The sequence below is a fragment of the Pimephales promelas genome, chromosome 2 (genome assembly GCF_988280905.1).
Source record: "Pimephales promelas chromosome 2, fPimPro1.hap1.1, whole genome shotgun sequence".
In the NCBI taxonomy this organism is placed as follows: Eukaryota; Metazoa; Chordata; class Actinopteri; order Cypriniformes; family Leuciscidae; genus Pimephales; species Pimephales promelas.
Genome location: NC_142770.1, coordinates 772833 through 790000, shown reverse-complemented (window position 1 = coordinate 790000; position 17168 = coordinate 772833). Strand labels below are relative to the sequence as shown.

Below are 17168 nucleotides of genomic sequence, written 5' to 3'. Positions count from 1 at the left end.
ATTGTGAAAACATAAAGAGTCATAATTGTGACAAAAAAGTCCAAATTATGACATGTAAAGAGAATTTTGATTTTTCAATGACTATTATTTCATAATTACAAGATAAAAAGTCAGAACTATGATAGTCATATACCCTAATTATACAAATAAATACGATATTTTGTGTCATATTTTTGACTTTTTATGTCATGATTATGACATTTTATGTTATATTCTAAAAGTTTTATCTCATTTTTTATCTTCATATTTTTTAACTTTGGCAATTATGACATTTTCGATTTTTCGATTATGATTTAGTGTGTGATCATTTCGACGTTATCTCATAATTTCAACTTTTTATCTCGTAATTAGGACAATTTTGTGTCATATTTTCAAAAAGAAATTACATAATTATGACTTTGTAAACCTTAGTATGACATCATTTCGACATTTTATCAGTTCATATCCTTTTACATTTTCTTAATCATAATTAAGATTTACCGAAGCATGTTTTCTTATGTTGCTCTGATTTAAGCAGAACATTTGATGACTGAAAGAGACTGAATTCTCCATGACAACAAATATTTGACTTTCATTGAAAATAATATTGAGTAATACTGAGGGTGTGTGTTAGTGCAGCAGGTTTAAGGTGTGTGTGTGTTTACCTGTCTGTCAGTGGGCGGGGTCACGGCCAGATTCAGGTGCGTGGCCATTTTCTCTTCTTCAGTGTTTCTGAATCAGTGACCAGACTCAAACTCACTGTCAGCTGCTGCTGAAACACTGAAATCATAAAATCATGAAATCACGCTGATGTGAATCATTGCGGATCAACTCACTATCATTACAGTCATGAAGAAAGGATCGTTTAATTTCCTGGGCAAGAAGGATCAATCTTTATTCGGCACCAATGTGGAGTTCAAGGAGATGGGTAAGAGAGATAATCACACTGATAAAAAATGTATAGTCTTATAGATCTGATATCAGGTTAAAGTGCTCTTCACGCGACCTTTGCACCTGTCATAGAGCGCGCGCACGCGCGTGCACGTCAGGGTTCTGCGCGATCGATCATAACACTTTTTAAAGACACGGAAAACATTTATTTTAAACAACTCTGGGTGAGTACGTGTTTTTAATAAAACGTAGTTAGTAGTAAACACACTGACAGAATAACCACAATCAAATATTCAGGTTTCTTTTGGAAGTTTGTGACGTGTCCGATTACAGTAGAACGAACTGTTTTGTTGTTGTTTACAAATATGCCATATATATACACTACCATGTTACACACCACAGTACCACCATGTTTTGGTTATATGGCATAGTATTACCATGTTACAATGTTTTGGTCATATTCAGAGTACTACCATTAGTATATAGTAGTACAATGGTAATATGTTTTTACTTACAAAAATAGTAGTACCATTGTAATTTGGTAGTTTATGGAGCATCTTGTGAAAACCATAGCAGCACATGAATTTTAGTACCAATGTTATATTTCAACTTACCATAGTATTACTATCTTCTTATTTTGTAACTAATATATGGAACACGCCTTAGATTATTTTTATTTTAATTCACAAACTAAGACATGCATTTTTATATAGACTACGATATATAAAAAGGCAAATGTTTTGCAGAACATGTTAGTTTCAAAGATGAGGATAAGATTAAAATAAAAACACTTGACCTTCAGGAATCTCTGGTAATTGCATCATTATCACTTTTAAAGTCGTTTAGGAACAAACACAGACAACCGAAAATAGTTTACGAGACCTAAAAATGAACACAATAACTTTATATAAGAACCTCGTACATTTAGCAGTGTTTGTTTTGATTTACAACAATGAGGAGAAAGTGTTTTTCTTGGCTTTTCAAGAATGCGTGAAATGCGACCTTTGACTTGCCATTAAAGCCATGCACATTAACTACTTGTTCTGCTATTTTGGTGGTCACATGGTCTTTGGCAGTGGCTTTGAACCACGCAGGCTGCTAGTTAAACCATGTTAACCAGGTAAATAACATGTCTTTGGTTTTTTTAGATAACGTGGAGCTGGTGTTGGACTCGTCCGCTATCCCGGAGTCTGGAACCGCCAAAGTGCGCTCGCGTCCGACCGTCAAACACTTCACGGTACGTCCCAAAAACACGCCGATCACATGATCATTCTCTATCCTGGCTGTAAAGCATCAATGAATAGACAGAAATAGACAGTATTAGCATATTTCTTGGACATGTACTATGGTAACACCTTGGGCTTCAATGTACTTGGTACATATACAATACAATGTTTTACTAGAGCAAATGTCCAAAAACTGTCTAAAACTATGGTAACTATGGTGCATGTCCAACAGACTGGGTAAAACTATGGTAACTGTTCAAAAACAGGCTAAAAAACATTTTAAACTTTTGTAAAAGACCTTGGTACCATAGTACTGCCACAGTACTTTTCCTTTTTAGCTATTTTTTAGAGTTGGGATCTCTCACAAAATTGTATTACCATCATTGCTTTAATGTTATTATACAATGGACTCCAATGTACTTGGTAAATATCCAAAAAACGGCTAAAACATTGGTGCATATCCAAATAAACTGTGTAAAATGATTGTCCATGTCCAAAAACAGAGTAAATCTATGGTGCATGTCCAAAAAAACAGGGTAAAGCCATGGTACATCACTGTACCCTAGTTCAACGGTAAGCAAATTTGTAGTTTTGGGGTCACTTGCTAAATAGTATTATTGATAGTACTATGTTTTTTGGGAATTTACCATGGTAATGCAGTGTTTTTGCACATCATGATACCGTGGGATTATGATGCTTTTCTATAAGTACAATTGCAGTGGCAGTCTTTCAAAATGTTTTTTAAGCACTGTGCAAATTCTGTGGTCTATGCAAATGGTAATCAAATACACTGTGGGTATACACCAATTACTGACACAATCTGAACGTGTTTTGGTACATCACTGCTGTAGTCTTTTTGTGTTTAATGCTATTTGAATAAGAGAAATGTGCTGAAATCGTCATGTACACACCTTTAGCTTGAGGACAAACACACCCTTCAGCATATAAACACTCTCTCTCTCTGACAGAAAGTTGTGTGTTTGTATCACCCTGGTGATGGTGACCGACCACATTTAGATTATGTCAGTAATTGTTCACCTGAGCGTGTTCGGACTCGAGCTCGTTCACGTTTTTAGATCGGGATCCTGATGATTCAGCTGTTCCGACGCTCTCCTGCCAGGTTCTTGTGCCCATGCAGGTTTCTAGTTTTCCGTGCTGTTTTGAATACACATTGTGTTTGTGTTCAGCAGAGATCTGGCAGACGTACACACACAAGCTTCAGTAATTAGGAAGGCTCATACCTTCTGAACAAATCTCAAAAGTTCAGTCATGCATCGTCCTGCATTTTTCATGCAAGTTGCATTGGATGATTGACTTAAGGCCTTCGTCATTTTAGATTCTTTTGGTTTGGGTTTTTTGTTTCTGTGATTCTCCCATAAAGGCAGCAAAACCTAAACCGCAAACATGCACGTTGTAGGGGTGTGTCCCTTATTGTCAATCAGCTGAAAGGACAAGAAGGATTGTGCAAGAAAGATTATTAAGATATTTCTGAATTACATTTTTGGATGCAGACCAGGTTCCATTTTATACAGAAAGCACATTGAGTGAACATCCCCTGAACATTCCCATAATGTTTTCATAACAATCATTCACATTATGGGGTGTTGATGAGGAGTGTCCAAGAAACGGTCACCTGATTTACTCAAACATATCTGGAACATTCTCTCACTCGGGATGGGTTCTGAAGTTTCTCAACTGTTTATACATGAGAAAGAAAGAGCCAAATCAAGAGAAAGGATTCGTGTCCTTGAACGTCATAAGCTCTCTGAATAGTTTATAGGAAACTGGTTGGTTTAGTGCCTAGAAATTCAAACTGTGACTCAGTGGCTCCTACAATGAAAGGTGTGTTACTCCTGTACAGTCTCCTTCAGTCAGAATGTTGCTGACAAATGTTATGTTTCTTTAAATCCCAGTCCTCTGAGGGTGTGCAAGGCTTTGCAGTTCCAACTCCCAAGGTACCAATGCTTCCACCCTTCCATGAACCCAAGATAAACGGTGCAGGTGAGATCACAAAACTCAACAAACATGATGATCAGGAATAGATGACTTCTTGGATAACAGTGTTCTTTTATTAGGGAACACTTAGCACACAACATTCTTGAGGTTTTTATTGAACTAATGAACTTGTCTTTTTGTAGGAAGTACCACAAATTTCCCGAAAGCAAGAATGCTTTCTGTTCCTGACATAATCGAGGGAGAAATACTTATACCTCCTCCACCCAGCGCCGCCCCTCCACCCCCGCCACCCTCTTCAGCCCCACGTCCTCCAACTTTCATCCCTGTCCCACCCCAGTACTTTGGTGAAATGGATCCTTCTGTAAAATATGCAAGCCTGCAACCCCCTCCAATGGCACCCCCAAAACCTCCATCACTTGCCGGGTCCGTGTACAGTTCAGATTTGGACATTGCCTCCCTCAAACCTCCTCCAATGGCTCCTCCTAAAAACCCATCTGAAACATCCAGCATCAGAGGTTCTCTCTCCAGCCTGGAGCTCCAAGATATCCCAGACTGCCCTAAATTCACCCCACCGCCACCCCCTGGTGGGAAAGCGCAACCTGTTCTTGATAAATCCCCGAAGGCGGCGCCTCTAAAACCCGTCCGAATGTCCTCCATATCTAATCTGGATATTCAGTCCCAAATCCCAACGGCACCAGTTGCTTCTAACCCAACACCATCTAGCTTCAACCCCCAGAACACAGCCAAACTCTACGACGTACAGAAGAGCACATTCCTTCTCGGACAGTCGGACAAGGAAAAGGTCCAGTCCATTTTACTGCTGGAAGATTCTTCTGCAAACTCGGTTGTTGTCGTCAATGGGAATAGCGGGAAAAATGGTGGATCTCTCCAACCAGTCCAATCAGTTGTGCCACCAACTAAACCAGCCCGTCGTAACAGCTCTGCCGCTCTGCTACAGAATGACCAGCCAGACGCGATAAAAGCGCCAAGTCAACCAGCCAAGGTCGAGGTCAAAGTAAATCCTGAGCCTGTCATGGTACAAAACATCCGCACTGAGGTTCCAACACCCATCCAAGTCTCACCACGAATAAAGAAGAAAATGCCTGATGTTAGGCAGGTGATGGAGTCCCCTAGCAGGTCTCGCAGGAACAGCCCGGTCGTGAACCACCGACAGCTCAACACACAGGGAGTAGATGGCACAGTAAAGAAAGAGACATCCACCTCACCGTTCGCCCTGCTATTGGCTGCAAAGGAAAGAGATAAGCAGAGAGCAGCTCTATCCCAGCAGAACAGCAACCCCACAGAGCAGAGCAATTCTGTGATCCAACCTAGTGCTGAAAAACCAAACTCCTTCACAGTCACTCCTCGAGACCCAACACCAGACAGTCCCAATGCACAATTAAAGACCACCACAAACGTGCAACCACTCACCAAAGCAGAGGTTACAAAAGCGTCCCACACAAAGCCGGAGCTAAGCTCAACTCCACAACAAAGCAGCCCAATGAACAGCTCCGTTGGTGGTCTGAGTGTTCCTGTTAGAGATGTGGAAAGCGGAGAAGACTTGAACTTCATTCCACCACCTCCAGAATTTGCCAACTCCGACATTGAGGATGAACCTTCGGTTCCCCCGGCAAGTCACCTTCTTCCTGCTCCTCAACCTTCTAAAACCTTACCTTCTACCCCTACTCCGATCTTTAACTGCCCCCCACCAAGTCACCCCGCTCCTGCTCCCCCTGTGAAAACTGCCTCTCAACCTTCCAAAACCTTTTCTCCTCCGATCATTAATTGCCCCCCACCTAGTCACCCCGCTCCAGATGCCCCTGTGAAAACTGCCTCTCAACCTTCCAAAACCTTACCTTCTACCCCTACTCCGATCTTTAACTGCCCCCCTCCAAGTCACCCCGCTCCAGCTGCCCCTGTGAAAACAGCCCCTCAACCTTCTAAAACCTTTCCTCCTCCGATCATTAATTGCCCCCCACCTAGTCACCCCGCTCCTGCTCCCCCTTCGAAAACTGCCCCTCAACCTTCTAAAACTTTACCTGCTACACCTGCTCCGATCATTAACTGCCCCCCGCCAAGTCACCCCGCTCCTGCTGCCCCTGTTAAATCTGCTCCTACACCCTTCTTACCTACTCAAATCCCCAATGGCGCCTTACCAAGTCACTCTGGTCCTCCTGCTCCACCTACCAAACCCTCCCCACCTGCTACACCTCCTCCTGTAACCAATGGCCCCCGTGTTTCCCCCAAACCTAAGCCTCCCACCTACCCTCCTAAAGCCCCAGGCCCTCCACCAAACTTCCAGCTCCAATCCAAACCAGTTCAAACTAAAGCCACGCAACCTCCTGCACAGGGACCTCCGTCCGTCTCCGCTAGCCAGGCAACGCTTCTCAGTATCTTGCAGAAGAAGATGTTGGAGATGGACCCCAAGTTCTCAGCTGCCAAGGAGGTGGAGTCTAACGGAGATGACTGGAACTCTCCGCTGTCTGATGACGAGACCCCATCCTATCCTTCGAAAACCCGAAGTGCTACCCTGCCAGTGCAATCTCATGGGCTGGACCTGAAGGAGCTGGAAAGCAAAGCCGCCAAAAAAGTTCTAGCCACTTCTGCTAAATCCCAGAACAGGTAAACTGAACAAGCTAAAGTCAAAGTTGCATTCCATTCTGTAATGACATATTTTTCAAGTGAAACATCACCTTAAAGTGTCATGAACCCTTAAAAATCTAACCCTCAATCTAATCCTCATGTTCATACAACCGCATCATGTTCTTATTTGCACATATATTTAATTTGAAGAAGACATGTGTGCACACTCTGGTGCTTGTTTAACGCACTCGAGTATATTAAAAATGTCCATGAAAAGTTGAAACGCGCTTGCTCCGGTCCAGATATGAACCATCTATGTTACGAGCGTTGTTGACCTCGTTGCGGCTCTTCCGTGGTGCGGCATGTTGTTCGAGTTCTCCGCTGTGATGCGATCTCATGCGTAATACAGCGCAGTGATTGGATTGAATAAGTACGAATAAATACAGACATTAGCTCGAGGGTCAGCTGATGTAGAATCAGCCAATCACACGCTCTGAAAGCACTCCCTGGCGTTGCCTCGACTCTTCTTTTCAACCCGGAAGAACGAAATTGCTCAGAATAATGCAAAAATAACCAATTTCCACTTATTGATATCATGAGTGCTTTTAGTGTCACATCTTAATGTGTTTTGGGGTTTCATGACCCTTTAAGAGAGGGAAATACATCACGTGGGAAAGATTGGCGTCTCAATGAGACCGGTGTTTGAAGAATAAGAGGGATAATTATGCCCTTTTCCACTGCAGTGTAATACGAGATAAAGGCTTAAATAATAAACTCACAATGTGAGGATTAAAGTCACAATTGGTAAAAATTAAGTTGCATTGACAAGAAATAAAGTGTCAGTTACCTGTTTTACTCCGAGGCGGAAACAGTCTTCCACAGGAGATTTCTGTCAGATTATTGTACAGAACGATGACTCAATGCATTTCTCTGGAATAACACGAACAAAGGTTCAGCCGGCCGGGTGCACACCTCCCTGATAGCATAGCTGAGATGTTTATTTGATGTGTGTATTCACCTGAAAGGCAAATAGACTCCTAAAATATTCTCTCTGATACTAGCGCAACATTCAACAGCTGTTTCAATGACATTTTTTAATGCTTAACATACTTACTGGCTGGACTCAATCCGGCTGATCGCCACAAATCTTCTGTAATATTGAGAAATCACTGGTCAAAGTAGAATCAACCCCAGGGGGTCGGTCTTTGGTGTGTAATGTAGTCCCTCCAGTGGGAGTTCATCTCTATATCAGTGTCTGTGTTTCTGAAACGCCTCCTTTGTATTGTTGAGTCTCTTCCCGGAACGAACACGTCTCAATATTCCTCATTTGAATAATTCATGCGCAGAATAAAGGGGCGGGGCCTGGTCGAGTTAGTTAGTAGTGTGTTAAACTGGCGGTTATGGAAAGGGGCGGGACATTTCCCAAACACACTCGAAGCGCTCGACCAATCACAAGACACTGCTCCAGCCGACCAATCAGAGCACAGTGTGCTTTTCAGAAGGAGGGGCTTCATAGAGACAGGAAGTAAACAGAGCGTTACTGACAGACTGGAAAGAGAGGAGCCGCAACAATGGAGAATATGAGGAGAATAATCAACATTCAAGCAGGAAAACCTGTTCTAGTCGAGTCTGAACACAGACTTCGGTCCTATTATTATTATAATAAGTTTTCATAAGATGTTACCTGAAGAATAACGGCACTTTTCTTTGTCCTTCAGTCCCGGATCATCAAGCAAACAGCAGCACGGCATGACATTCACCGTGAGGCCAGGAACCAAACAGCCCATCACACCGGTGAGCAGAGACGGCTCGCCCTGATCCGGGGATGAGGCCGGTCGGGACCTGCGCTGAAACGCCGAGAGCGACAGAAGCTCGACCACTGAAGCTGAAGTATTACTGTAACCGTCTACGGTTCGAAACAAGCTCTGCCTGTGTATGAACAACACAAACTCACAATACGTGACATTCTTAATGTCAGAACGTTTAATTTAAGTCACTCAAATCGGTTCGTTGGACGTTTCTTTTCATGCCAAAAAACGTCTCTAATCATTAATGTACAAACTCTACAGCTCTCGATCCCAGAGCAGCTTCCAGTGGTGCTGGACTATTTCTCCAGGTCAAAACGATGTATTTTATGAACTGAAGTATAAAATAAGAATGCCTTTAAAATGTAGATGTAAATGCTATAGATACCGATGGCTGCTGTTGCTGCTTTGTATGGTTATTATTTCGAATCTGAAGCAAGAATCAAAAACATAATGAAGCAAACTTCGCTTGTGTGTTTGAATATACTCGTGTGTGTAAATAAGAAATATTTTGGGGAAATCTCACTTTAAATTGTGTGATATAGGTCAATAATTGTGCTTTATTGATCTATGGAACTATTTCTACGATTTGTGAGACTGTTATTTTGTACATTTAACACTTTGTTACGCCTGAAGGGAACAATATAACCGCAATATTCTGTAATAAAAAACATGCCAGAGCAAAAACGGACAGATGACAGAAACTTTATTGAACAGTGACACTTTTCTTCTATCTAGATCTGATCTGAAGGAATGAAACGTTTGTTTGCTCAAATATGAGATGAAAACAGCATAATCTAAACAATCTGCATAATTTCTGTTAATAAAAAATACATGTTTCCTGCAACTCATGAGTGGTCAGGGATGGGTGCATCTACGTTTCCCATGATGCTCTAGGGCGCCGGTGTGTGCGGGCTCACGCTGTGGTGCAGCACCTGATGGTCCCAGCCCACGCTGGTCAACACACCCGCGCCGCCCGGTACCCAACACACACCGCGCACGAAGTCCTGGTGCCGCCGGTCCCTGTAACTGAACACACACCGGATGCACAACGCTTCAAACACACTGCCACGCTTTTATAGACCTTTTTGCAAGATGTAAACAACTCTGGTCCAGAAACACTTCCTGTTTCAGTTTGTAACTCTTTTCTTTATTTCACATGTAAAGAAAACATCTTAAAGATGTTTGTTTAACTTTAGCTCTGTTGGTTGTATTTTTTCCAGCTTTTATGTAGTGTTAAAAAACTGAAACAGGAAGTGCTTCTGGACCAGTGTTGTTTACACCTTGCAAAATGGTCTATATGGATTTAACATGGAGATCAGGTGAACAATGATATTCTTTGAAATACCTTGAAGTATATGAATATGGGTGAACATTTTAATGGTTTAAAATACATTCATTCAATAATATTACATTTACTATTGTAGTATGTATATATGTACACACACACACACACATGTAAATTAAAATCTAAGTAAAAATACAAAATAAATATAAATATGCAAATTTAAATTATTGTTATATTGTTCAATATTTTATTGTGTAAATACATGTACTAAAATTATATATATATACACATAAAATATATATTTTTTATATTTAATATGTAATATGTATATATATGTATTTATTGTATATATAATATTTTAGTAATATAATACAAATCAATTTAAATTAATATGTAAATTTGTATTATCTAACTGTATAATATATGGAATATAAACAATGATTAAAATCAAAGTACAATACTAAAATAAATATGTAAATTTAAATTGTATATTATTTTCTTAAAACTTAAAATCAATATTTAAATTTATATATATATATATATATGAATAAAATATAGTTTTATATTTAATATGTAATATACATGTATTTATACTGTATGCATAATAATATTTAAGTAATGTGATATCAATTTATATTAATATGTACATGTATTCATTATCTAACTGCATATACAAACAAGATTATTAAATTAATTTCATATTAAATATTTTTTTACAACATTCAATCATTTATCAACTTTTATACGCAAATGAATATATTTAATCATATTTGCATCGCCCAGTTAAAACACCACATGTTGACCAAAGTGCTCTGCATCATTTGCAAAAATAACAAGAAAAAAAAAACACAGTCAGTCAAATGTTTCAAAGCTATTTGAAATATGCATTTAAATATGTAAACCACAAAAGTTTGAGGAACGTCAGTTTCATGCACTTGTGTTTTCCCTGTCCTCTCATTGGCCGATCCAGGACAGCCAATGAGGAGAGAGGTGCGTGTCAATACTCACATTTCTCTGAGCTCTGCGGTAACCACGGCAACGGAGCAATCATCACTGACAGAGGCCAGGAGAGGAGCACTGCAAACACAGCCCATAATCATCATCAGTGTGACGCGGTGACAGGACAGAAGCGTGGTGCGTAGTGTGTGTGACGTCACTCGTAGCGTTTCTGAAGCCCAAAGTGGGCGGAGCCGGCCGTCGCCATCTTGGACGCGCGTCACTCCAGGATAAACCAACATGTGCGGCGAGGCGGATTAGCTGAGGTGACGAGACGCTAACGCTAGTAGACAAACGGCTAGCAGTGACATCAGCAACAATCCTCCTGTCACTCAAGTGGCCACGCCCTTAATTATGCAGAACTTTAAGGCTTAATATAATTTAAACGGATGAGTTATAATAAATCCCCGCTCACAGTCGTCATGAAGGGCAACATCAGCGATATAGACCAACGGCACTTCAACAGCAGACTGTGAACATGTGTGTGTGTGTGTGTGTGTGTGTGTGTGTGTGTGTGTGTGTGTGTGTCGAGACGCACCTGTCCGAGGAGAAGCTCAGTCCCGAGACCCTGCGAGTGTGTGTGTGTGTCGTCCGTACACCGTCTGACGACTGCAGATCTCTCAGAGTCACACGGCCCAGTTCGTCACCTGAGAACACACACACCAGTCAGCCGCACGGCATCATGGGACAGCGCAGTGCATGCTGGGAAGTGAAGCGTACCGTATGCGATGCTGCTGCTCTGATGCGGGTGCCAGGAGACGGCGGTCGCGCTGCAGCTCGGAGACACCACGTCTACAACACACACAGGAGGATATGAGAGAGTGTGTGTGTGTGTGTGTGTTCAGATGCGGGTGCGGCTCTTTTATGATCATTGTGTGTGTGTGAGAGAGATGAGATTATGTGTGTGTGTGTGTGTGCGCGCACGAGATTGTGTTTAAGGTTTGTGTGTGTTAAGTTTTTTTATGAGTGTGTGTGTGTGTGTGTGTGTGTGTTTTTAATGTGTGTGTTTGTGTGAGATTATATTTTTTGTTTTTTAATGTGTGTGTGTGTGTGTGTGTGTGCGCGAGATTGTGTTTAAGGTATGTGTGTGTGTAAGTTTTTTTATGAGTGTGTGTGTGTTTTTAAGGTGTGTGTGTGAGATTATATTTTTTGTTTAAGGTGTGTGGGTGTGTGTGTGCGCGCGAGATTGTGTTTTTTAAGGTATGTGTGTGTTAAGTTTTTTTATGAGTGTGTGTGTGTTTTTAAGGTGCGTGTTTGTGTGAGATTATATTTTTTGTTTTTTAAGGTGTGTGAGTGTTTTTTGTGTGTGTGTGTGTGTGTGAGTGAGTGTGCGCACGAGATTGTGTTTAAGGTATGTGTGTGTGTTAAGTTTTTAAGGTGTGTGTGATTTATTTATTTTTTTAAGGTGTGTGAGTGTTTTTGTGTGTGTGATAGAGAGGGATTATGTGTGTGTGTGTGTGTGTGCAAACGAGATTGTGTTTAAGGTTTGTGTGTGTTCAGTTTTTTTATGAGTGAGTGTGTGTGTGTGTGTGTGTGTTTGTGTGTGTTTTTAAGGTGTGTGTTTGTGTGAGACTATATTTTTAGTTTTTTAAGGTGTGTGTGTGTGTGTGTGTGTGTTTACCCAGGCGAGAGGCGGGTTTGTCTTTCCGTCTGTCCCACAACAGCAGTCGTCCGTCCTGCAGGAGAGACAGTTACACACTCAAACACACACACTGTGTGTGTGTGTGTGTGTGTGTGTGTGTGTGAGAGAGAGTGTGTACGTGTGTGTGTGGACACTAACCTGAGCACATGACAGGAAGAGAGACTCGTCCGCAGGAGAGCACGACACACAGCTGACCGGCAGAGAGTGAGCTAACACACACACACACACACACACACACACACAGATGAGAGACTGTACCGTCACTCATAACTAAAGAAAACCATACGAATATAATTATTTACATTACTTAATAAATATAAAAAGCACATATAAATAAAACAAATGCATATTCATGAACTAATACGACGTGTGGAAATTATTCGTATTGAAGTTTTCGTTATTTCTATCACGAGTTCATGAACCGCATCATGTGACTCGTACCTATCCTTATAAATAAATTAATAAAAAGCCACATATATGCTCTTTTTGTATGTATTGTTATCGTTACATATTACTAATGAACTATTATTACTATTCAATAGCCCACTGTAAAATCTATGACATCACTTCCTGTTCGCTCACCGGTATACGAGCTGATGACGCTCTCCTGGCTCAGATCCCACACTTTGATCCTGAAACCAGAGATGGAGAGAGTGAGTGATTGACAGGTGTCATGACGACGGTCCACACACACACACACACACCTGCAGTCGGCACCGCAGCTGACGGCGTGTCTCGCGCCCACACACACGCTCACACCCGTCACCACATCATCATGCTCGTGTGCGCTGAAGCGGTTCACCAGTAAACGCTCGTCCTCCGCCAGCTCCCACAGCTCCACCGACCCTGCACACACACACACACACACACACACACACACACACACTTAAGCCATCCGCAGTACAGACATCTCGAATGTTCAATACAAAGTGAATCCGCGGTTTTCAACAATGAATGATTCAACGACTCTCTCATGGAGTCATTTGCTTTGTCTCGGAATTTTGAATGAATCGTTTGGTTTGAGTGAATGATTCAGTGACTCGCTTGTGGACAGTTTTAGCATTACAGTAAAAGTCGACCTCAGATCACCAAGATTATGTTTTTAAATGTTTAATCTCTTCACGTCTCAGAAAAATCTTGAATGTAACTCGACACCTTTGCCTCATTTAGTATACGCGGTTCTATGAATATGCAAATGAGCCCCGCCTCCACTCACTCACTCAGCTCAGAGATCCACTGGTGTGATCTGATTGGTTACAAGGTGGTTTGTGACGTCAGAAACACCAGCGATTTCAAAGCGTGTTTTTGAGACTGTCTTTGATTCACTGCAGTTTTAAGGAGGAAATACTCAGCAATGATTAAAAACACCACATATAAACATAAACAACATTAAAAGCTGGACTTTCACTTTAAAAGTGTCATTTTACGTTAGCTGAGAGAATGAGACAATGAGGAAGATAGTGCTTGGTCGTGATTGTAAGTTAACTAGTTAAAGTGTTTATAACCAAACTGTTAAAAGTGAAATATGAGATGACATCGTTAAATATAATAAAGTAATTGCAGTCTTTTTTCTCATCTTTTTTCACTCCGACTGTTGTATTAGCCAGTAAATGGCGGGAAATCGTAGTTTAAACCAGTGAGTCATTGAATCATTCACTCAAACGATTCGTTCAAAGCGGCTAGTGAATCGAATCTGCTTTCAAACCCATTAATACTGTAGTACTGTTATGACACGGCTCTGTGGAACGCTTGATTCTGATTGGTCAATCGCACATCCAGCTGTAAATTACTCCCAGACAAGTATCCGTGTAATAACTGGGATAATGTACATCCAGCCGGTGGTTATATCAGAATAATTCAGGTGTGCGTGTGATGTCGACCTGATCACCCTGAATAACCACCGGCTGGATGAACATTAGCCTTGCAAGAGTGTACAGTAGTGTGTGAGTTAGTGTGTGTTTTACCCGCGTCTGACGCCAGGAGCAGCGCGCGCTCCGAGACCCAGCGAGCGTCCGTGACCCCGGCGTCCGTCTGAACCCCCGCCTTACAGTAGCCCTCGCTGGGGGCCAGTTTGGGGTCCGAGTACACCCACACCGAGCCCTGCCAGCTGCGGCCCGACAGACTGGAGGCACCCAGCAGCAGAGACCCGTCTGACACAAACAATTATATACATTAAAAATAACAATACAATACATACCAAATATACATTATTGATAGAAAAATATATGTGTAGTTCAATTAAATAAACGGTCAAACCTAAATATGTTCAGACTCCTTCAGTTTATTCACTATAGTTTAGAAATTAATGGTGATAAGATATGAGCAGAACTCATATAGTAGAGTAATGACAAATAAAAATCGCTTGTTATTACCACTAAAAAGGCTCAAAATAGCCCCGCACTAACACGACAGCATAATAAGGGTCCCTACATTCAAACCGAAGCGTTGAGAACTTTGTCAGTGTCCACACAGTTTAATAAGAAGATATTTTATACACACAGTAAATTTCGCGAATACAGGAAGAAGCCATCTTAGAAAAATAGTCTCTACCAGTCGATCTACGAACGCCGATCCATGTGCGCTGAACTGTGCAGAATCTCATATGATCCGTTGTTTCCAGAAGAAACACAAACACAAACCGTTTACTTCTCTTTAATATGTACACGTAGCCTACTGTTCGCGCTCACCTTATCACCTTATTCACATCTCACCAGCGCACATGGATCGGCGTTCGTAGATCGACTGGTAGAGACTATTTTTCCAAGATGGCTTCTTCCTGAATTCGTGAAATTTACTGTGTGTATAAAATATCTTCTTATTAAACTGTGTGGACACTGACAAAGTTCTCAATGCTTCGGTTTGAATGTAGGGACCCTTATTATGCTGTCGTGTTAGTGCGGGGCTATTTTGAGCCTTTTTAGTGGTAATAACAAGCGATTTTTATTTGTCATTACTCTATGCCCTATATACTAGCATTATAGGCTAAACTGTTTTTAGAGATAAAACTATTTACATTCGGCAATCATGAAAACAAATCTCAGATAACGGTTGACTAGGTAACAATGTGTAATTAGACTAAAGGTTCATTTTGCGCCGGAGTTGTCCTTTAAATTGAACTACACAATTAGATAATAGCAGTTTAGCTCAACCAGTGACCAAGAAATGCTTCATGTTGTTCAGTGTGTGTGTAAAAAGAGCATTAGCGATTACAGAAAACACACTCTAGCAGAACATCATCAGCTCATTGCTACTGTAGTCGCTGTATGAAGAATATTTGTCACAGTTTATTTTATTTTGCTCTCCTCACTTACAGAATGAACTATAGTGTCCCGATCACACTAGTGGACAATATCAAAAATGATAATAATGTTTGTTTTGACTGTCTTGCAGCAAAGTAAAATAATCAGCGTTGCAGTTCAGTAATAATAAAACTAATTAAGATTAAATGATCTGTATTATATTGCACATGACTATAGTAATGCATCTGCAGTAAGAGATGATCGTTTTAATCTGACCTTTCCTGTAGTCCACCGCGTCCAGGTGCCTCTCCATACACGCCGGGGCGTTTACAGGGATATTCCAGCAGTTATCCTTAATCATTATGATCTCCAGTTATTATCAATATCACAATCTACAAAACACATGCAAACTCCCGCAATGAATGAACTAGACACACGCGCGTCTGCGGCACTTCCGCTTCCAGCGCCGCAGACACTTCAAAATAAAAGCGGAAAATGAAACGAGCTTCAAAATAAGAGCTTTTTGTCTCTCATTGAGGAAATATTCTCATTCTAATAATAATACATCAATTATTATTATCAATGATATATTAATTTACTAAATGTAATTATGCTTATGATAAAAATAACGAAACATAAAATATCACATGTATTTATAAATTCCCGTATTTTCTCCTCTAGGTGTCACGCTAGCGCCCGCTTTACACTTTAAGACTATTTTTCAGAGATGCGAGTATTTCTCCCGCAAAACTTGAGAAAACTTGTGATGAAAATAACATTTAAAAAATAAGTATTTATTTTATATTTCAGTGTATTATCGAACTCAGCCTTTCTCAGAGAGAACTCAAACGCTTTGAAATTAATTTTTTCTTTAAATCCAGATTTATTCCAGTAATTGCAGTTGGTTTCGCAGCAGATCATACACTATATCTGTGATAAATGTGCTGTTAAAGTCCATCCTGGGTTTCAACACTTGTACGCTTTAAGCCAATAAATAATCAACACTTTGAATACAAATATTTTGATATTAAAACAAGTCATTGTGCATCTTTAAATACAACCAAACTTCATCACAACTTCTCCATTCAGCCAAGCTCATCATCCATGACCCCATCAAGGTCAGCCAGGACTCTTGGGGTTGTAATTGATGATCATGCCTTGCACAACATCAGGAGTTATCTTCATAACTGTGTTTCTGTAATAAATCCTCTGTCCGCTTCACAGATCTCTGGTTCCCCATTACAGTGTGTGAGTGAGCTCATGAATATTCATGAGTGTCTAACGGCCTATGGGTGTTGCATTGTGTGTCGTCATGGTGATCTGGCACTGGCGTTCAGGTGTGGCACCTTCGTCTGTGTGTGTTGAGTCACTGTCTCACCTCAGACTGGACACACCCCACACACACACACACACACACACACACACACACACACACACGCAGTGCTGAAATCAGTGCCCGCAGGCGGAAAGTTTTAAAACACACATAAACACACGTAACTCTTCATCACACACACACACACTGTTCAGCAAACACTCAGTAGCTGGTCTGTCTGTTTATGATTT

At 41.0% G+C, this 17168-nt stretch overlaps 2 protein-coding genes across 3 annotated transcripts; one reads left to right on the top strand and one right to left on the bottom strand.

Moving 5' to 3' along the window:
* Positions 1 to 693: 693 nt before the first annotated feature.
* LOC120486252 (uncharacterized) lies at positions 694 to 9131 on the top strand. 2 transcript variants are annotated; one of them, XM_039682142.2, is made up of 5 exons: positions 694 to 907; positions 2019 to 2107; positions 4010 to 4097; positions 4235 to 6674; positions 8354 to 9131. In XM_039682142.2, exons 1-5 carry the CDS (start codon positions 829 to 831, stop codon positions 8451 to 8453), a joined length of 2796 nt encoding a protein of 931 aa, XP_039538076.2. In that variant the 5' UTR covers positions 694 to 828; the 3' UTR covers positions 8454 to 9131. The 2 variants fall into 2 exon arrangements, with proteins under 2 accessions (XP_039538076.2, XP_039538077.2); XM_039682143.2 differs by lacking the exon at positions 694 to 907 and adding an exon at positions 1005 to 1094.
* On the bottom strand, positions 9130 to 17000 carry wdr77 (WD repeat domain 77). Its single transcript, XM_039682155.2, has 10 exons — positions 15882 to 17000; positions 14331 to 14516; positions 13071 to 13212; positions 12949 to 12998; positions 12505 to 12575; positions 12346 to 12400; positions 11445 to 11516; positions 11263 to 11371; positions 10737 to 10805; positions 9130 to 9469 (listed from the first exon to the last, which is right to left on the bottom strand). Exons 1-10 carry the CDS (start codon positions 15964 to 15966, stop codon positions 9334 to 9336), a joined length of 975 nt encoding a protein of 324 aa, XP_039538089.1. The 5' UTR covers positions 15967 to 17000; the 3' UTR covers positions 9130 to 9333.
* Positions 17001 to 17168: the final 168 nt, after the last annotated feature.